General features: G+C 42.9%; 1 protein-coding gene across 1 annotated transcript in view; it reads left to right on the forward strand.

Annotated features, from left to right (window-relative positions):
* Window positions 1-16,713: 16,713 nt before the first annotated feature.
* The window catches only part of ERICH3 (glutamate rich 3), a 95,399-nt gene continuing 89,793 nt past the window's right edge, over window positions 16,714-22,319 (forward strand). The window contains exons 1-2 of the mRNA XM_040626589.1: window positions 16,714-16,944; window positions 17,419-17,765. Coding sequence (XP_040482523.1) covers window positions 16,714-16,944; window positions 17,419-17,765 — 578 coding nt within the window. The remainder of the gene's footprint in view (window positions 16,945-17,418; window positions 17,766-22,319) is intronic.

The following is a 22,319-nucleotide window of genomic DNA, read 5'->3' on the forward strand; positions in this document are numbered from 1 at the left end:
GTTTAAGGAAAAGAAATATTCCTTTTATTTTGGGCCATATAAGCATAAAACATAATCCTTCTCTTTTTTTCAGAGTCCACATTTAAACATGCTCTCCTACTGGCTGATGCCCTCACCTAAACACTTTGTACTCCACCCGTCCACATTCCCTGCCCAGTTCAGGTGCTCTTCAATTTTAACAGCTTCCTACTTGACCAGAACTTTTAACTAGTCTTCCTCCCTCCCTCCACCCTGGAGCCAGGCTGATTTTTCTAGTGGGAAAATCTGATCCTATCACATACGTCATCTTCCAGTGGGTAACTGCAGCCGGGATCATCGAACCCACACCTTAAGCTAAGCTTCCAAAGCCCTTTTGGGTTGAGGTCCCATGTGGTCTCTAGGCACAGCTCTCTCTGTGCTGTCTTCTCCAGGTCCCTGCTCAGGAAACACGCATTCAGCCTTGCACACCTGCTGTCCCCTTCCTTTCCCATGTGCGGCACCGTCTCCACTGCATGCCCACTTCCTACCTTGTTGCCTCACAAAAACTGCTCAGCCTTCAAGACTTCAGCATCCCTGCCTCTGTGAGGCCGTCCTTGATCCACGAGGGTGGGTTGGAATCTTCAGGAACACCCAACCTCACTCTGAAGTGCTGACATCCTTGATTGTAATCTCTATAAATAGGTGTGAAGATAAGAGAGATTTCGTCCCCCCCCCCGCCCCGCGTCAGTAGCCCCAGGACCTGTGGCAGAGCCTGGGGCAACACCAGGTATTCACAAAAGATGGGTTTGTTGGAATAAAAGCTCTCTGGAGGGCCCTTGTCTGAATCCGTTTTTTGCTGCTGTTGACGATATGCAGTTCGTTCCTCACCAGAAGGTGTCACACTAACTCTACGTTTTCAGCACCGTTTTTGGCTTTCCAGCTTTGCTCTAACATATTAATTGGGTTGTTATGGGAAGATGATAATTTAGGCACTGTTTACAGAATAAAACTGATTTAACCTTCAGTTTTTCTGTGAACGTTTTTTTCCAAACCCAGCGTTCCAACTGAAATTGCCAAAGTAAAAGGGAAGACTTCAAATTTAAAAAATGATGAGAGTGAAATAAAAATTCAAGATAGGGCATCAAGGGAAGAACACAGGAAAAATGCGAAGCACAAAATCAACACCTCGGGATGGTAATGGCCCGATAATAGCTACAGCTACACGACTGTTTCTTTCCATCTCAAGCAAAACGCAAATTGTGTTCGGTATTTGAGCAAAAGTGCTGAAAGGAAAAACAAGGCCCGGAATGAAATGTGCCTTGTTTGTAGGGCTTCTCTAACTTTGAAGAGCTCAAGATCCTGCGTAAGGGACTCTTAATCATGGATCCGTGAACATTACACACGCAGCGCTTTTACACCCGGAACCGGAGGAGCCGGAGAAGCGAACAGGAGAGGAAACGTGAGGACGTGATAAATGCTCTTGAGGGTACGAAGACGTTAAGTGAAGAGAGGTTTTTTTAAAAATAAGATAGAAGGTGCCCAAGTCTACGTCACTGAATACTTGCAGCTCAGAGCAATAAAAGAGGTAGAGAGTCATTGGAATCGGCAGATCCGGGTTGTAAGATGTACTAGCCGTGTGACCGAGGGCCCCGTAGGTCTGACCTCTCAGGCCACCCGTGTTTCCAAACATAAAGCTTATCTCCACTGTGAGTGTCAAATAAGATAACGCCTGTGAACACAATTCGTGTTCTTTAAAATGCTACATTAACGTAAAGCAGGCTTACGGGAGAGAAGTGAAGGTAACGTGTATTGAGCGTTTCCCTGTGGCAGGTGAGTGCTGGGCACACACATAAACACGCCTTCGATTTCTTCCAGTGGAGCGAGACTCTCCCAGTCAAGGAGCTGCAGCCACAGCCCTCTCCTGCCCATGTCCCCTTTCTTTCTTGGCCCTGTCACCCTGTTCCAGGAAATATCCCTTAGGTAGGGAAATCATGGCTATTGTTACCCGTCCCTAAACATTGAAGCATCTTCACAAGGGCTGAGTTTTATTAGAACTGGTAGTTTTTGGCTTCCAGGTGTTGTGGTGGTGCTGAGTTAGAATTGGTGCTTCTAAGAAAGCTCTAGCTGTGTTTGCCAACAAATGCCTGGTGGAAGCTTTCTTTTGAAGGAAAAAGACGTAAAAGAATGTGCCATCAGATCAAGAATGCATATGCCTTTCAGACCTTATCGGGTGAATAGATGAGAGTGTTTTTCCTGAAAAGGTTTCTTCTATTACAGGGTAAAACCAATTTTGGAAGATAGCACTTTGATACAGCAGGAATAACCTTGCCCTGGATGTGCTCTCAATAAATGTTTACCAAATAAATTAAGATTAGCCCCGATACCTGACAATATTAGCAATCTGTATTTCTAAGGTTATTGGTTTCAATACATGGACAGAATTATAACTTGTTTAGTAGTTTGTGATTTCCATTCCAGAAATAATTGGATTTGGACAGGCAAAATAGGTTTTCTTGCCTGTACGTATTTTTGGATGCACTGGAGTCAAGAGGGTTATTATTCTAATGAATATCATGTAGCCTGGGTAAAAAAGAAGTAGCAAAAAAATAAATAAAATAGTGAAAGAGTAAGGAAATTCCAAGATCTTACTCAGCTTAAGGTGGAGAAAGCGAACCCTACAGCAGTATGTGTCCTCAACTCGATCCTTTTATTTGTCCTTAGCCTTTATATAGGTTATATTTGAGGTATTTGCTGCTAAAAGAAACCGAATACTGCAAGAAATTAAACTTACATCCTAAAAAAATCGTAGGAGTTTGGATCAGTATCACATAAACACTGTTGGAATATTAGCAATCTATGCAACGGATTATAACTCCCACAGATTTTCTTGTTCACTTCTGCAAAATTTCATTATTTCCGTGACTGTTGAACTGAAACTATCGCCAGTTACTAAAAGGCAGGGCAAATATTATGTCAATTGCTGATTAGTAGCTCTACTCCTTGACAAGTTTACCAGTGTTGCTATTTGATGTCTTCTGCACAGTGGAATTAATGTCCTTCCAGGAGGCAATGGTAATGAACTAAACTTCACATCCACCGAGGAGACTGGACAGCCGGGCAGTCTTTGCACTTTGGTCTTTATCTGTAATCAGATGCTTTATCTCCAAAAATCCTGTCTGTCAAGTTCCCCCAAAAAGCTGGATTTATTAATACGGGTTGTTACTTCTTGTTCCGATAATGAGCTGCACTACTGGTGGTTGCTCAAAGAACCACAGAAAAGCAGAGCAGAAGACCTGTCATTAGAGAGCGGACTACATAGGCAGTGGGAATTGGATATGGCTTTTAACTCCATGCCATCGATGGTAATTTTTGGTTGCTTGCCTGATTTGCCTGGGGCAACTAAAAACATCACCTGAGCTTTATTCAGGCTAATTGTCAGCCTGTACAGAGGTGCCACATTTGAGAAATGATTGACAGCTGGGTCTACGTCCTCCGGTATATGACCTTCCGGTTCATAGTCATTAGCACTCAGTCACTCAGGGCTGGCCTGCCCCCAAAGACATTAGTGGAGGCCAGTCGTCTGATGAGACCAGAGAGCTCTGGGGAGGCTCAGCAGCACTTCCTCACCCACGTGTTCACCATTCTTGTTGCATCACTGACCATCTCAGCGCAGGAAAAGCTGGATGGCTTAGGGCCTATTGGTGACCTTGTCTGACACCCATTTGTGTGCAGGGGTGGTTCAGGCTGGGCGCCATCTGGCCTGATTCGGCCGGCCGTTTCATCATGTGGCTGTTCTCCCCTTTGATGGATTTCTCTGAACAGCAGAGTGTGTCAGGCATTAGCTAAGTAAGGAAAACACACTGTATAAACCCTGCTGTTCCTCATCACATGTCTTCTCCACCTAAGAGAATTGTAAAGGCTGCCTGTCTGTGACTTGTCTGTAATTTTAGGAAACACACATGATTATAAAATATATTGCTATGATATCTATATATTACACCCATCACCTTTACAATCCAACCATATCTCAAACTCTGTTCTTTGTCCATTTATTCTTTTTAAACACACTGCCCCACACAGTGAAACAATCATTCTGTGCCTGTCACTTTTTCTGGTGCTTCTAATGCTCTGTTGTTTCACCAAACTTATATCAAAACTAAAATCTGTATGAACAAGCTGTCGGGGCTTGCATCTAAAAACAGGGCTGCTGTCAGATGCACTGTGTACTGAAGGTTCCTCCCTTAGTCAGGAAAAGACAGAAAAGTATACAGTCGACAAGACTTGCCCCCAGTTTGAGGGGAAAAATCCGAGGCTTGAAAGCATTCATGAGGGTCTTCAGGTGGTCTTCCCATCTCTGTCTTTGCTGAACTTCGTAGATCTCTGCTCCTTTCTAAGAATGCCTCTCTCTCTTTCCTCTTTGGCTTTGAGAATTTTTGTTTACCCTTTGGGAAAAATCTTCTCCCTTCTACCGGGGCTGGAGTTGCCTGAGGATCCAGTGGCCTTCCCAGGTCTGTGATGATGCCGAGAAAGGGACACCCAGGAACTCCAGCAGGACAGAGAGGGGCAGCCTCTCACCCTTCAGGCCCTGCTGAGCAGCCTCATGCGGGGGCAGAAAGCTTCATCCAGTCTCCCTTAGATCTTCCCACCAGCATAGTTGTCCGTACTTTCTTTATCTTCAGTTGTGCAGTCGATGTCCGCTGGCTCACGTGGAGACATAAATGCAAGCACAGCCTTCCTACCACCTTTCGGTGAAGGATCAGCCTTCCTGCAGCCAGAAGCTAGGAGCCAGTGGGCAGATTTCTACCCACAGATAAGTTTTGTCCAGCCTGATAATGTTCTGAAAATTAGAAAATTTCACCAAAAAACATCTGGCTTTTTAGCTTCTTTGGAAAAATCAGATATGGCAATTCTAGAAAGCATTTCTAGAAGGCAATGAGCAGCTGAGTCCGGGAGCAGCTGCCTTGTAAGACTGGACTCTTAGACTTGCCATGCAGTCTCATCTGCACAGGCCTGTCACTCCCTTTTCTTTCTCTTTTTAAGTTTTGGACTCATGGTTTAAAACCATAAGGAGGAGGGGCGCCTGGGTGGCACAGCGGTTAAGCGTCTGCCTTTGGCTCAGGGCGTGATCCCGGCGTTATGGGATCGAGCCCCACATCAGGCTCCTCCGCTATGAGCCTGCTTCTTCCTCTCCCACTCCCCCTGCTTGTGTTCCCTCTCTCGCTGGCTGTCTCTATCTCTGTCGAATAAATAAATAAAATCTTTAAAAAAAAAATAAAATAAAATAAAATAAAATAAAACCATAAGGAGGAACAAAAGCATTCTAGGTTGAACATCTCTTTCACAGTGGAATTGGCAGAACTCATTAATATACAGAGCAGTGCTAGGGGTTTTTTAATATCTATTCTCACTCCCTTTTTAAATTGTGGTTCTTGGATCATGAAGGAATAAAAAACAAAACAGGTCCTTTACTGTACCATATACTCTCTGTGGCTATTTGCTTAGCTACACAAGACCTGATAGGAGATTTGAAATTTTCACATGGTAAGGGTTGGATCAAGCACCTTATATAAGGCCTCAGCCTCCTTCAGGGGGAGGGTGAAGGGGTTTCCTTCTTCCGGGGCTGGTTGAGGTTCATAGTGAATTGTCACAGTCTCTATCCTAGAAGAAACCTTGTAATCCATTTAGTTCAATATAACTCTATGTGAAGGTCTCGTCTAAGACGTTTGATTCCCCTTCTTGCTCATTTCTCAGGATAAGAAACTGCCTACCATCAAACATTGCCCATTCCATTTTTGGAAACATTCTCTCTAACATGGGTGTAAAGTATGCCCTTACTCATAGGGTTGTTGGAATAGAGTTTCTGTTGCTTGCTTTTAGAAAGTTCTTTTACTGAGCCAAAAATCATCTTACAATTTCCCCTAATTATCTCCCATGAAACTTCTCAGTCTCTTCTCTCTTCTGCATCAAGCTCTTTTAAACATTTGATGGCGCTGATGCTTTCCATATTCGTATCATGCTTAATTTAGATGTCACCAGTTATTTCAATGATTTCTTCTATAAAATGACTTATGGGGTGTTCCCCATTTTAATAAACTTATACTTGAAAAGTGCATTTTTATTTTTTTACCTTCTGCAAATATTTAAGCTTTTTAATTTATTTTTTTAATGTTTCAAGTTTTTATTTAAATTCTAGTTAGTTAACATACAGTGTTAATTTCAGAGTAGAATTTAGTGATTCATCACATACAGTGCCTGATGCTCATCACGACAGGTGCCCTCCTTACTACCCCATCACCCATTTAGTCCATCCCCCTGCCCACCTCCCCTCCAGCGACCCTCAGTTTGATCTCTATAGTTAAGAGTCTCTTACAGTTTGCCTCCCTCTCTTGTTTTTTTCCTTTCCCCTTCTGTTTCTGCTGTTCATTTCTGTTTCATTTCTTAAATTCCACATATGAGTGAAATCATGTGGTATTTGTCTTTCTCTGGCTAACTTGCTTCACTTAGCATAACGCACTCTAGCTCCATCCATGTGCTCCTTTGAATCAGTATTTTTGTATCCTTTGGGTAAGTACCTAGTAGTGCAATTGCTGGCTAGTAGGGTAGCTCTATTTTTAACTTTTTGAGGAACCTCCATACTGTTTCTCAGAGTCGCTGCACCAGTTTGCATTCCCACCAACATCGTAAGAGGGTTCCCCTTTCTCCGCATCCTCGCCAACAACTGTTGTTTCCTGATAATTGCATTTTTAAAAATGTAACTCTTTTATTTTGAAATGTTGACTGTAATACCCAGGAGTAAGTGAAACAGGCTTTTTCTCTCTTAGTTTCAGCAGAGGTTCCATAAGCAGAGAATAAAACAGCAGGTGTCGGTAGGGCTGCCAAGTTGGACAACTGCAGGGGGCACCATTCACGTCATGGTCTACGTGAGCAGTATACCCTGGAGTTCTGCAAGTATACCCTGTGCGACTCAGCATGAAAGTTCTAGATGCTTCCCAGAGAGAAGGGCTGGACACGCACGTATGTGTTAGCCCATCACTTACTACCAGAGTGTAAGAAAGACGATTCACTGCAAGAAGGAAGAAGCTGGTGGTGAGGATTTCATTGAAGAGAGCTGTAAGTGTGTTATTTCTCCCTGTTCCCACAACTACCTATCATGGATATGAGAAATGCTTTCCCCTTACCTTAAACCAGATGAGAAAGGCTTTCAGAGCGCACCTCAGAGAGCTTCGACTTCGCTTCTGAATTTGGAAAATGCAGGGAATGATATATATCTTGAGCTATGACTCATGGAAGCTCAGTGTTCCAGATGTGATCCTATCAAAGCAAAATATAGAAGAACTTGCACATCTGAGCGTGTAAACCAGTATCACATTGATCTTTTTAGTTTTGAGATCACCTTGATCTCCAAATTGCCTTATATTGAGTTTCCAAGCAACCATCCAGGTATTTCTCATGCGGACTGTAATTCAGTTAGGTATCTTGATATTTTAGATATGCAAATAATTTTTTGAGGTTAAATTAGAACCAGCTTGCTACGGAGGCAGATCATTCAATGTGGATTTAGAATGCCTTGGTTTATATCTTACTGTCTTCTTTGTTGGAGAACCCCTTCATCTCTTTGAGCCTTATTTTTCTTATCTGTGCCATGAGAGTAACGGTACCTCCTCACCTCCCCCCCCCCCGAATTATGAGAATTTAATGAAGTCATGTGAATGTATTGTTAGCACTCTGGAAGTACTCCATAGATGGTTCCCTTCTGCCTCCAAGATGACACCCTCAGTTTGTATCATTTCCAGACACCCTGCAGGGGACAGTATAACACAGGGGCTGAGAGCCATTGCTAGGGAGGTGCCTCCACTCAACAAGCAGGTGACTCTGGGCAAATTACTTCAATCCTTTGCTTCTCAGAAATTTTCTCTGTAAAAAGGGGGAAATAATAGTATTTGAGTATAAGATGAGACATGACATTTAAAGTATTTTAGCACAGAGCCTGGAACATGGCACGTGTCCAGTAACTTTTAAAATTGTCACTACTGCTGCAACTATAAGGGTTTCTTATTTTCTTTGATGACAAGGCCTATAACTGTCCTCCAGAAATGTGAACAAAAGGTCTCTTTGAAACACCCTTGACCACTGAGTTTGCTCTGAGGACAACTGAGTGCCTTTAATTTAGTCTGAAAATGATTGGTTGATTTCCAGCAGAGGGAGGTAAAGGGAGGAACGCCCACAGAATGCCATTTTGCTGGTTTCTCATTCATTTTGACCCACGCTCTTTACTAAAATCTCTTGCCAGTCCTCTGAGATGTATCCTCCCCAAAATTCGAGGTTGCTATGTCCCCCAAAGTAACAAGGTTACTTTGATTCAATCACTTTTACTTCATTCATCAGCTCTTTCTTTTACTGAATTAACTAAAAAGTCGTCTGTGTTTCTGCTGTACTGCTTCCCAGAACCTCTCTGAACTGTAGAGGATAGCCTGGGTTATTAGGAGCTAAGTTGCAAAGAGAGAGAAAAGGGTTAATTTGGGCTTGTCCTGGCCACAGTTCAAAATTTGGGATGTAGCAGTATTTAACAACCTTTATATAACCAAGAGTTTCTTGTACACTTTTTTTTCCCACTTTGTACTGGTAGAAATATTTATTGATACAGATTCAGAAATCTATATAAAATGCAGTTTATTAATGTCATAAATACAAAAATATTTTATTTGAAATTATTTTCCCAAATTATCCAAAGATTTGAGTTTATGGCTTAACACCATAACATTTTTTAGCTCTCTTTACTTTTTTTTCTCATTGATTCATAAACATCAATAGTGGCCCTTGTAGGTCATCATAAATGGACCAAAGCATATTATAGATTGTACCAATGTACAAATGTACCACAATGAAATGACCCATTATAAATTCTGATAAAAAAGAAAAAAAAGGGAAAACTTATTTTTATTTAGCTTTGGTCCTCTTGCCCACTGTAAATATATTATTTCTTCTAGACCTGTGGAAATCCCGAGAATAGCTTGCAAACTCATATTATTACCTTAATAAACCCATAGGAGTTGGGAACCCCAGATTAGGAATTGCCAGGTATGGCTTTAGCCGGGATCATTAAAACCGAATCATTCAGCAGGAAAGATGTTATGTGTATTGAAGAAAATGATGATTTTAAACTCTAAATGGTTTATTCCTTTCTTATTTGTTTCTTTACATCTAAGATGTTTATCTTAATTACTAATATACTAATAAGTTTTCACTTATTTAGAAGTGAAATAACTACTTTTAGGGGAGGAAGCAAGAGCTCTGGATCAGAAAGATCTGGTTCCACTTACAAGTTGGTTAACACTCATTGAGCTAGTAAACCTCTTTGAGGCCTGGTTTCACGATTTATAAAAAGATCAGTAACACCCAACTTATAAGATTGGTTTGAGGATGAGAGAGGATGTATGTGTAGAGAAGATAGTGACTGGCTCGGTGTAGGCAGTTCTTGAAGTGTAGGTTATTATGAGGATGAACAAGTTACCATATTCTCAGTACTGACCATATCCCAGGCCTCCCTCATTTTCTGATGAGAAAACCGAGGAATAGCAACTATCAGCAGATTTCCCAAAGTCACGTAACTATTATATAGCTTATTAATCATACAGGCCGGCTTTGCTGTGATAACCAATAACCCCCAGATCTCAGTGGCTTTAAATAGCAAGGGTTTGTTGCTCATCTGTGTTCCTGCCCGCCTGGGGCTTGAGGGGGTAGCTTTTCTCCATGCTGTCCTCACTTGAGACCATCTGGAAGGTTGCTGGTTGCTGGGCCCAGGGGCAGAAAGAGAATCTGGCACAAGCTCTTAAAATATTCTGCCCAGAAGTGACACATCATTTTTCACTCACAGTTCATTAGCCAGAACAAGTCCTGTGGTCCTGCCTAACTTCAAGGTGATGGAGACATGTCAGCCTCTCCTGTATTCTGAAGTGGACAAGAACCAGACATTGGTGAGTAAGAACAGCTTCCACAGTGACAGATTCCCAATTCAAAGCCAGGTCCCTAGCTTAAATATGGACAAAATAGGGGAGCTGAAACCTCTTACCTCTTCTTAAACCTGTTCTTTATAACATGGCCATACTGGTACATCTAAAGAAAATTCTCACAATTTGCAATATCACCTAGGTGTGACCATTCAAGTCCAAGTGAAAGGCATGATGCCGAGCAGACTGAAGGGGGTTTATGGGTTTTCTCCTTTTGTGATTATGGATAACTGGAACTAAGTAGTACCTTCCACTTAAGACTTTGCCTCTTTCTTTGTCATTTATTTGCCTTTTAAGTCGGTAAAGCTGCATTTCCTCCTCTTGACTTCCTGTCCCTGCTCGCTAATGCTTCCCTACATACGGCAGACCCCAGTGTTAGCAACTTTGCTTCCCCTCCCCCCACCCGTCGACCTATAGCTGAGGCAATAGCCTCAGTTGCTGTGTATGACTATAGAGCACATCAGAGGGACAAGGCCATGACATTTTGTGCTTCTGTTTCCAGCGTTGTGGAACTTGGGCTCAAAAGAGCATTCTCCCGCATGCCTGCCCGACTGGCCATGTAGCTCACGGATAAAAGCTCCCCGTGGAGACAGCCCTGCTCAGGTGCCAACAATCAACCCTGCAGTTCTGATTCCTCCTCCTCAACCAAAATGTGGAATCTGAAGTGGCCTTTATTGAATGAGAGAAAAACTTATTAAAAAAAAAAAAAGAAAGAAAGAAACTTGAAGGAAGGGAGGAATCGCACAATTCTGATCTTGGGGCAGCTGTGGGGGCTGTGTTACCAAACTGTACCTCTCCCAAGGAATCACCAAGTGTTTCTTTCCGAATGCATTTCTACAGCTCAGGAGCTGTTTTTCACCGCATTGGGTTTTCCTGCAGTTAACTGGTGGATAATCTTTGTCTCCAGCCCCCTCTCCAGAATGGCTTTCCTGTTTGCCTGTTCTTTGATGCTTCATCCATACTTCCATTTCTTTTGTCACCAGAGGGAAGTCTAATTAATTCAGAATTTGTGATCACTCCAACAATGATGAAACCTTTTTTTTTACTTTTGTACTCTTAGGGAGAAACTGTTGGCTTGAGCAATCATTAGTGAAAGCATACTCAAACTCCTTTAGGGGTGTTTATTTCCATGAAACTAATACATTAATTACCAAAAAAAAATCTTTATCTAGTCAATATTTCTTCAGGACCCTATCAGGTAGCACTTTCTTAGTCTGAGTTACAGTATGAATTTGTAAGTAATAAAGTTATGTTTTTATTTTAAAACAGTTACTCTCGTTCAGATGATTTGTTCTGTGACCTTGACTATCACCTACCACCCATGTGAACAGTCCCAGTCATCTGCTCAAAGCCGCGAATGTACTTCTAACCTGAGTTTAAGAAGTGCAGCTTTGGGGCGCCTGGGCGGCGCAGTCGTTAAGCATCTGCCTTCGGCTCAGGGCGTGATCCCGGGGTTCTGGGATCGAGACCCACATCGGGCTCCTCCACTGGGAGCCTGCTTCTTCCTCTCCCACTCCCCCTGCTTGTGTTCCCTCTCTCACTGGCTGTCTCTCTCTCTGTCAAATAAATAAATAAAATCTTAAAAAAAAAAAAAAAGTGCAGCTTTGTTTATACGACCCGGTGCAAGGAGTTACAGTTCCCCCTCTCCCTCTAGCTGTAGAGGGGAGGAGGACAAGATAATTCAGTCAGCAGTTTGTGACACAGGCATTCTGGAAGACCAGTGCGTACTGCTTCCGCGGAAAAGCCAAGTCCATTGTCATTTAAACCAAATGAAGCTGTAAAGTTTTTTAGAGATGGGTGCTCTTAAAGGCTAGAGAATCTGGAATGTTCTGTTTGCTCTGTCGGAAAACAGATGTGCGGTAATAAATGAAATTCCTGCTCTTTGGTTTCTTTTCGCCAGTCAGGTTATTGAGCTACTGTTCTTAGAGAAAGTTGGAAGAACAGTTGGTACAACTGAGAACAGTTTTCCTTTGGGATCAGTGACCTTATAGTTATTGCCCTCCCCATTGTGTGGTCATGCTTCCTTGCCTCTGGGACGGGGGAAGGAATCGAGCAAAGTGTTTAAGAGTGCGGGTTCTGGAGTCACGGAGAATGGGATTTAAATCTCAGCTGGGACACTTGCCAGCTGGTATTTAACTTCTCTGAGCCTCAGCTTTCTCATCTGTAAAACAGGGATTAAAATAACACCTGCCTTACAGTTACGAGGATTCAGTGAGTGAAGCACTAAGCGTTGAGCCTGATAACAGTAACGTCAGTGGATATTCTCTGATCTTAGGCCAAGTGGAGCCGAAGTAGAGTTCTGTGTCCTCCAATAATGCTCCCGGCTCTCTTGACAGTGGTGTCAGTCATCTGTAGCTGCTTCGATGCTACAGTAACCAAACCCAGTCTTCCATTTCATCAGGCCATTGACATGGCTCTGCTCGGTTCCTGTCCCCAAATCATGCCTTTGGTTTCAAATGCATAGATATGGGGAGCTCCTTAACATCTGACACATTCACTCATGCCGGGAAATCATTGATTATGACTCTTAGTATGTCAACTTCTTCTCATCTTTTCCTCCAACTGGAGTGTCCAGGAAAATGTGGATTACACTTCTTATATCATTTATTCAACAAATGTGTATGAAGTATTTCTGAAAATCATGGCAATGTGATTGGCACTAAAGGAGAGAGCAGGAACTTAGTTTGGGGGCACAGGAGATTAAGACACACATGCAGACAATACTGTGTATGAATATGTGGCATGATCCCTACAGACAATACTCGTCAGAAGGGGAGGTGACCCCACGGCTGTGTCTTGACACACTTGAGCCCTGTTCAAGTCCCATTTCCTTGATGAAGCCATTACCTTCCTACCTTTTCTTCTTTTCATCCTCTTCCTATTTTCAATTCCAAGTCACAACCTCCATTAATGTTTGGGCTACAGAAATGAGAACAGGGTCTGTAGACACTGACTGAGTCCACTGTTGGCTCGAGAAGCTTAAGCGGGGAGGTGTTAGCTTGGGGAAGGCATACCTCTTCTCCCCAGGCCCCATCCACCTGGCCAACTCCTACACAGCTTTTAAGGCTCACCGTAAGAACCGTCTCCTCCGTGAGTTTTTCTCTGACTTCCCTAGAGAAACTTTTTAGGGTAGGGATGGAGAATGTATTTATCAGTAATATAATTACTTGAAAACACGAAAAATAATGAAAATCCTTTATTTTTCTTGCAGATTTCTTTGTGATTATGCCTCCCCAATAGGCTTTATGTTTCTCTCTTTTTTTTCTCTACTCCATCAAGGCCAATCTTTTCCCTCTCCTGGTATAGAAGACTTGGGAGAGGGTGGTGAGGAAGAATCAGGGTGTCCAGGCTAGAGCGAATAATAATGTGACTCCTGAGAAGTGATATTCAGCATCACAAAGCATGGGAACATGACTGGAAGTGGTGGGAACGAGGATAGGGCAGGAGCATTAGTCAGAAGGCACCGTTACCGCACTTCTGCATACTTCCGTCATAGCACTTAGCACTTTGCCATTCTCTGCTCACATGTCTATCGAGCCGATAGCCTTCAAGCTTGAGGGCAGACAGGGGTTCTGATCATCTTTGAGACCTCGGGTGTAAAAAATACCGCTGATTTCCCATGGCCACCAAATAAGTTCATTCACTGCAATTCAACTGATGTGTCTGCCGACTCAGTCCAACTCACAGATAGGGATAGAAGGATCTGGAGACATCTTGCCTGTCTGGGTTACTCAGAACTCTGAATTAGGGATATCCCTTTAAGTCCATCACTCTATTTGTCGTACATGCCCTCTCAGCCTTTCCTATCCCTAACACCATGCTTCACTAAGTGTCTCACTGGAATTAGGCTAATTAGGGAAGCTTATTAGGGAAGGCTGGAAAACAATTCAGGTTTGAAGTTAAATCCTTGTACAGGTGTTTTTCATTCTCCAGCTCCTCAGTGCTATACCTTCGAGTGACCTACGCTAATGCCGGAAGCTGTAAGGTATCAGGGAGCTCTCTTAGAAACTGAGCCATCTGCACGATTGTGACCTGTTGAAGTGCTTACCTTACTTACTGTGGTTTTATATGGGGTTGATAAAAGAAAGTAGCCCTGGGTGACACCACGTCATCATGCATGTTGATTATATCTGGCAGGAAGTCTGGATGACTTCACCTTTATTTGTGGGAGAAGGATAAACCCGTGGGAAGATGTGTTCTCCCAACCATGCTCTGTGAGAGGCCCTGCGATAGGTGCTCGGGATAAAATGGTGAAAGATGCGGTATCTGGTCTCAGAGTCCATAAAGGTCAGTTACCTTTCTGATTGCAGTAACAACGTAAGCTTTTGCTGTAATGGGCCAGATAGTAAATATTTTCGGTTTTGTGGGCCATGAGTTCATGTTGTACCTACTCACTTCTGCCTTCGTAGCACCAAAGCGGTCATAGATGATTCATAAAGAAATGGATGGGGCTGTTTTCCAGTAAGACTTTATTTAAGGATATGGAAATCTGTATTTCGTGTAATCTTCACGTATCATATAATATTATTCTTTTGATTTTTTTGAACCATTTACAAATGTGGCAACTCAGCTTGTGGACTGTACAGAAACAAGTGGGGAGCTGGATTTGGCCCTTGAGCCATAGATCTCTCACCCCTGACCTAGGAGGTGGTCACTGGTAGTTCAGATCCGTGATTCCTAAGTCTAGCTCCTGTTCAACTAAAGTGGAGATCTGCTTGTCTCCTGCCCCCAAACCCCAAGTCCACAGGTCTTTCTACAAAACAAAAATCTTTTTATAAATTTATGGTTCTACTGGGGACATCTGGGGACTTGTTTTCCTGTGAGAAAATGAAAATCACTCCAGTGACTATTTGGTCTCTGAAACAGTTGAATTTAGTTTGTTTGTTTTTTTTCCTTTTTTCCCCTTTCCCTATCTCCATGCTAGAAATTAACATAAAAATTCTTTCTGGCTAAATTCCCAATACATTTTCACAGTGAGCATTTTCTGAAGTGAAAATTAGTAGCTTCCTTGCAGTTTTCATCAGGGATGTGAAATTGTGCAGCTCACAGGGGTTGGAGAACTCGAACCCCATTTATGAATTAATACATGCTGCTGAGAGTACCTTGCTGTCTGCTGAGTGCCAGGGATTCTTTTCCACAGAATCCTGAGTATCTACATAGTGTATTTTAATTTCCTTTCTCATTCCACCAGTGAGCGAATACCATTTTCTATTTGCACAAATGAATTAATACGTAACAACTAGTACCTGTATGAGATTATATTATTTACACCATCCTTAGGGGTTGGCAGCACTTGGGCAAATTATAATGTCTTTCTCTAGTACCCCCTCCATGCTGGCCAGTTTTTATCCAGGTGAAGTGTAGTAACAGAGAGCATTTAGGACACCATCAAACAGGAATCACAGGCAGTGGGAGTACACATCTATGGGGCAGATCTGGCTCAAGTCCAGTTTGTGGCTGCACAGTGATTACGTATCTGTAGAATTTCCTTGTTGAAGCATAAGATGACTTTCACATCTCACATCTTTTCTGTTTGACAGCTTTTCTCTAGCTCTAGTCTTGGTCCCCAAAGCAGCCTTGAGTCCTCAGTCTCAGGATCTAAGCTATTGAACTAGAACTCTGTTTTCCCCCTGCTGGGATGGCTCTGATCTTTCAGGTCAGAAAATTCTGATAGTGGAGGGAATTTGACTCCTGCAGCAACTCACAGGAATCATGGGGGAAGGAATGTTGTCATTGTTTCACACACACACACACACACACACACACACACACACACACGTGGGCTTTGGAATCAGGCAGACTTGGATTGGAATCCTGGTGTTTTCCACTTAGGAGCTATTGTAGAATTCAAGCAACATAATTAGCTCCTCTGTGTCTTAGTTTGGATAGCTGTGAAATGGAGGAGAAAACCTACCTCACAGAGTAGAGGGGAGGATTAAATGAGATAATGAACAGCTAGTAAGTTCTCATAAAAGGCTGAGGAGAGCATTGAGTAAGCGGTCAATAAAAATACTACCACTTTGAAGAGATTTAAAAAATCTATTTCCTTCACTTATAGACCAAATGTTTGTTAAATTGCTGTTTGCTTCTAAGACCGAGAAATAAAATTCATGTACCACATGAAATAGAGGAGCTCACGTTCAAGTTGAAAAGGCAGCCATCTGGGGGCGCCTGGGTGGCACAGCGGTTAAGCGTCTGCCTTTGGCTCAGGGCATGATCCCGGCGTTCTGGAATCGAGCCCCACATCAGGCTCCTCCACTAGGAGCCTGCTTCTTCCTCTCCCACTCTCCCTGCTTGTGTTCCCTCTCTCGCTGGCTGTCTCTCTCTGTCAAATAAATAAATAAAATCTTAAAAAAAAAAAAAAAGAAAGAAGGAAAGAAAGAAAGCCATCCAGCAGCAAGTGCAGAGTGTGAGTGTAAAACAGAGGTATGTAGAGCAGGGCCCCAGATGAGGGAATCATCAACACACCTGGGGACATCACAGAAGGCAGTGTGCAAGCTGTGTTGAAAGATGACGTTTGTCAAGTGGTCAAGGGAAGAAGTACGTTCCCATCCACAGGATAGTGCTAGATTTGGTTTTGCTGGAGTTTAGGGTAGCAGAGGGGGAGAAGGTGGTCACGGTGGGACTGATGAGGAATGCAGGGGTCCAGTGATGAGGGACCTCGAATATCATGTGAAGGAAACTGGACTCTGACACGCTCCGTGGGTCTTTATGATGTGTGGGAAAGCAGAATGCCATTAGTGAACTGATGCCCATCCCACCTGTAAGTGTGTTTGAGCTAGAATGGAGATCCTTGAAGGGCTACGTCACCACAGATGTGTCCAAGTCCTGGGGCCAGAGATCAAGTCCTGAAGCAAAGAACCCGACAAAGCAAAACAGGACTCGGGATAGGTCATCGAAGTCCAGTGCTTTAAGCGTCTCCTGTAAATCCAGGCTTCTTCACGTCGCCCCGCCTTCTCTGTGCCGGATTCAAATACAGGTACGAGTCTAGCCTTCCTCCTTGCGAAACTGCACCGTCCCACCTCCTGAACTTTAGAACTATCGGCACTGCCTGCCAGGAGTGGGGTCCTCAGTAGGAGCAAGGATGGAGATTTCCCAAAGAGGAAATGAAGCAATTGCCATGTCTTCGAGATCAAAATCAAAATCAAAGCCCAAACCAGATCGAGAAAGACCTCTTTCTTCCCCCTTGAACTTGCAGTCTAGGGACTGTTTTACGACTGGAAACCCATGCATCACGGTGGAGCAGCTCCGGACTTGCATTGCCTTACCCGCAGCCACCACCCAGCCCTTCCTTCCCCAGGGCCTAGGAAGCACACCAGCCTGAATAGGTGTGTGTGAGTGTGTGTTTGTGTGTGTGTGTGTGTGTGTGCGTATGTTGCTTTCAGATTATAGGTGCCTGGGGAACCCGCGCCCAGGGCAACAGAGCAGAGGCCTGGGTCTCCTCCCACATTAGGGCCCAGAAAAGGGGGCTGAAGCTGAGCTTCACTTCCAGCTTTCCCAGGCTGCGTTCCAGCAGCGCTTGGGCCTCTCCGGAACCTCCGTGCTTGCCTTCCCTCCTCCCTTAGCAACCGCGAGGCTGTGGATACCGCCAGCGGGTGGGGGGCCGGGACTACCGGGTAGCTCTGGGGCGGCGGCGGCCCAGCTCAGGTGCCCGGCGCACCGGCGGCCGCAGTGCGGAGCCACCCGGCGGGCGCGAGTGTCGCTGCGCCAGCGCGCACAGGGCCCCGCGCACCCAACCTCCGCACCTGCCGCGGGGTCCAAAAGGGATCCTGCAAAAATGAGCCATTCTCACCCGGCTGGGTAAGTGACAACTGGAGCTTTTCCACCCCGCGGCAGGTGGCGGCTGCAGCCAGCGGCCCCTCCTCCTCCCTCCTGCTGCGGAGAAAGGGGCGAGAGGGGAAGCGAGAGGGAGGGCTGGGGAAGAAGAAACAAATAATACGAATTCTGGGTGGCACTGAGGATGGCAGAAATCCCAGGCTTCGTATCTCCTCCCTCCCTTTCCTCGCTTCTTTCACCGACGTTCGCCTCTTTGAAATTTTCACTCTGAAAGGATTAAAAAATGGATGTGAAAACGCATACATTAAGCAGGGACGTTAGCTGGGGTCAAAAAGACCCTGTGGTGTGGGACATGCGCGTTTGAATGCGAAAGTAGAGGTCGCCAAAATGTGCATTCGTCTGGAGATTTGGGACTGAGAGATAAATTTTCACTGTGGCGTCTTGCAGAGAAACGAGGTGTGAGTTGATTTAATGTCGAGGGAGGTTTTATTGTGAGGTGAGGGGTGCCCCTTATTTCAGGGTCATAGGGATCCTTAAAAGTGTTTTGACCAGGGAAGGTGGTATGATACTGGAGAGGAAGGAGAGAAGGAAGGAATTGTGTCCTTGTATGTTTACACACGATTTCCTGTTGCTTTGGGCAGGGTGACTCCTCAGAAGATGTATTTGGCAATTATTCAATCTATTCTAGAAAATTAACACAGTCATTATTGGATGTTGTTTAAAAAAAAAAAGGTCGTGGTCCTTTTGTTGGAAGGGAGAACATCCAATTTCCTCCCGAATTAAACAATGTAATGCATATTAGATGGTTTTTTATTATGATACATCTAGTAAGCAGATAATATCCCAGTTGATCTTGCAACTAATTTGAAAATGTTTTCCTTTTTAATTGGATTTATTGCACATTTTCAAGAGCAGCAAATTAGCAGAGGACAACATATTTAAGATCATTTGGAGTTTGTGATGTCTGAAATACCACATTAGTCGTTGTGTTTAGGATTTATAGTCAAACTTAAAGATTTTATTTTTTAATGAATTCTCTGAGTGTAATAACACGAACAAAATGTTTGAAGAACTAGAGGTATACAAGGTGCCATGTTGGAAGTCAAGCCAGAACTTTTTTTGGAAAGCAATGTAGCTACGACTAAACAAGCTTCTTCTCATTTTATCTTGAATTTAGTTTAGGTGCTTTAACGCTGTGATGCTGAACTCCTGTGCAATTTTAGTTAGCCGTGGGTCATGTGGGATGTAAATGGCACTATTTTTCTGCAGCTGCTATTTGCAGTATGTCCACATTCGGGAAAATGAATGTGTCAGTCATGGTTGTCTTCCTATGTTTTTCAAGTTTTTGGCTAAGTTAGAATCTTATTAGACCATTTAATCATCCATTTTAAAATGTGGAAAAACCTGTAGCTGCTTATTAAATTGTGCATGATTAAGATTTCAGAAACTGAAGTGAAATTTTTCTGAAGCTCCATCAGTTCCAAGCACATGGAAAAAAGGAAAATGTATGATCTAGGGAAAGAGTAGGCTTCATGGTAGTCTTCAAGAAAGATATTAAGATGGCAACAGTAGTTTTGCACTAAAATTGTAAGCTTCTGGAGGGTAGGCACTATGTCTTATTAATCTTTGTGCCCCCTTTCCCTAGGACAATTTTCTGCAGAAAGTAAAGCTCAGGAAATGTTTGTTGAATGAATGGTGTATTCTGACCCTGCCTCCAGGCTCAAGGTGGATGTATTCACATATGAAAAGCATATTAGAGCGGAACATTTGTTACCATGAGCTGAACAAGTATTGACCATGTGCCACGCTGTAGAATAATGTTTCACATGAAATACTTCATTTAATTTTCCCACCCATCTCATGAGGCAGATTCTAGTCACCCTCATTCTCACAGGGAAGGAAACTGAGGTCTGAAAATTTTGAAAGGTCTCACAGGTAGGCGAGGTGTCAGGGCTGGAAAGCAAAACCAGGCTGTCCAGTTTCAGAGCCTGTGCACTGCACAATTACGCTTGATTGCCTCTCATGGCCAATAGCTGAGATGTATTGGAGCCCTAGATATATGGAAATTACTATCCAGATCAGACCAACATCTAACAAGAGATTGCTGTACTATCTAGCATTCTGATATATAATTAGAAAATTATTTTGCAGTAGTATGTGTAGGTGGATATATTTTTTGTTTTTAGTTCATCAAAAGTAAATGAAAACAATAAACATAAGAGTAACAACTCTCAATGCCTTAGAATTCATCCAAGAACAAAATTATTCAAATTGCTGAAATTTTTCGTCAATGTAAGTAGTGATTATTTTTCTTGCCTATGCCACCATTTGGAAATAATAAAAGTTTCAGTAGCAAATAAAAGCTTTCATTAAAGCTGAGAAAGCTTTTCCATCATTGCTGAAGCAGTTTGTACTTATTACATTTTAAGGATAAATGGTAATGAAGTGCAGTGGTACAATAAAACAGAAATTTCAAATCCCTAAAATTCCGCCAATCAATAAGTGACGCCCTGATGCTTTCTCTCGGTGCTTCCTTTGAGTTCCACTGCTCACTTAATTACAGCTTGGAACACTTGACGTAAAAATTGCAAAGGGCCTGTGCTGACTTAGTTCAGATAGAGTTTGGAGTAAATAAAAATGGTCTTAAAAACTTCTGCCAAAGATTGTAATAGAGACTTTGAATCTGAGCTGCATTGTAATTTGGGGGAAGTCAACTATAAACCCCCGCTTCTGGCACTGCCATCTCTCATGCGATTGTTTTAGAGTGGAAAATTTCAACTGATAGTCCCTCTAGTTCGCTAAATCTCACCCTGGGTTGCTATTTGTGTGTGTGTGTGTGTGTGTGTGTGTGTGTGTGTGTGTGTGTGGGTTGCTCACTAGTCCTGGAGGTGGAATGGGGATTTTATACCCCTCAGTCATGCATGAGGATGAAATGATACGGCTCTTCTAACTCCTTCAAAGGATCGTCACTGAATCCATGTGAAGTTGACTCCCTGTGTGAAAGATAAGCTTGGCTCTTAAATAGAGATAGTCACACTCGTCTGTAAATTTGCTTTGAGGAATTGGAAGAATGGGGAGCATTCTGGTTTATGACAAGATAAAAATGCAGAAGATGTTGTTTGGAACGATTGCTCCAAGGTTTAGACACACTTTTTTTTTTAAATTTAGACTTATTAATGTATATCTTTTTAATGTAAACAAGTGTTTCTGTACTGAGAGAGTACACATCTCCCTCGACTTACGACAGGGTTATGATCCAATAAACCCATTGTAATGTAAGTCCAAAGTACGCTTAATACACCGAACCTACCGAACCTCATAGCTTAGCCTTGCGCACCTTAAACGTGCTCAGAACACTTACATTAGCCTATATATTTGGGCAAAATCCTCTCACCCAAAGCCGGTTGTATAATAAAGTGGTAAATATCTCATGTAATCTATTGAATGCTGTACGGAAAGTGAAAACCAGAGTGGTTATCCGGGTACATACAGAACGGTTTAAGGGCACCAGTTGTTCATCCTGGTGACTGTATGGCTGACTAGGAGCGGCCACCGCCCGGTGTCACCAGAGCGCATCATACCACATGTCGCTAGCCTGGGAAAAAATCAGAATTCAGAATTCAAAAATGGTTTCTCCCGGGTGCATATTGCTTTCGTACCACCGTAAAGACAAGAAATCGTAAGCCAAACCTTTGTGAGGTGGGGACCAGCTGTGCGGTGAAGTGTGGTATAGAAAGAATTAACACATCCCTACTCCCTGATAACCCAGTCCTTCTTCATCAAAGGCAGGGCGAAAACTATTGGGAGTAAAACTGTCAATTTTTAGATAGTGGATATATATATCCGAAAGTGACAAAAAATTATAAACCCACCGTGTCATTTACAATTGGACTTTGTCTCTGCCTTTTTGTTTGTTTGGTCCAATAGGGTATTTTTAAAAACTCTGATATAGTTAACATATAACATTAGTTTCAGGTGTACGATATAATAATTTGATATTTGTATATCCCGCAAAACGGTCAACACAAATACTGTACGATATACCTTATAAGTGGAATCTAAAACAATAACAATAACAACAAATGAACTAATAGATACAAAGGTGGGGGCGGGTGGAAGGAGCAAGGCTGGTGGTGAAATGAGTGAAGGGAGTCAAAAGGTACAAACTTCCAGTTGATAAATAAATAAATCATGGTGATGTAATGCAGATCATGGTGATTATCGCTAATAATACTGTTTTTTTTAAATTTGAAAGTTGCTAAAAGAATAGATCTTAAAAGTTCTTATACACACACACACACAATTTGTAACTGTGTGTGGTGATGAATGCTATCTAGATTTATTGCGGTGTCTCTGCCTTCTTAGCAAAGTGTAGAGCTTTTTGTGGCCATAGTAACATTCTAGTCTGTTCGTTGCTCACCACTCACTCCTACCATCAAAATTATCTCTGTCACACAGAAAATCAGACTTGAAGTCATTAAATATTTGAATTCAAACTGGGTAGTTTCTACTTCCCCTCCTGTTACGTATGAACAGTTTAACTTCAGGAATAAATTGTTTCTGATTAAACGAGGTGAA

This window comes from Ursus maritimus, unplaced genomic scaffold (genome assembly GCF_017311325.1).
Source record: "Ursus maritimus isolate PB19 unplaced genomic scaffold, ASM1731132v1 scaffold_12, whole genome shotgun sequence".
NCBI lineage: Eukaryota > Metazoa > Chordata > Mammalia > Carnivora > Ursidae > Ursus > Ursus maritimus.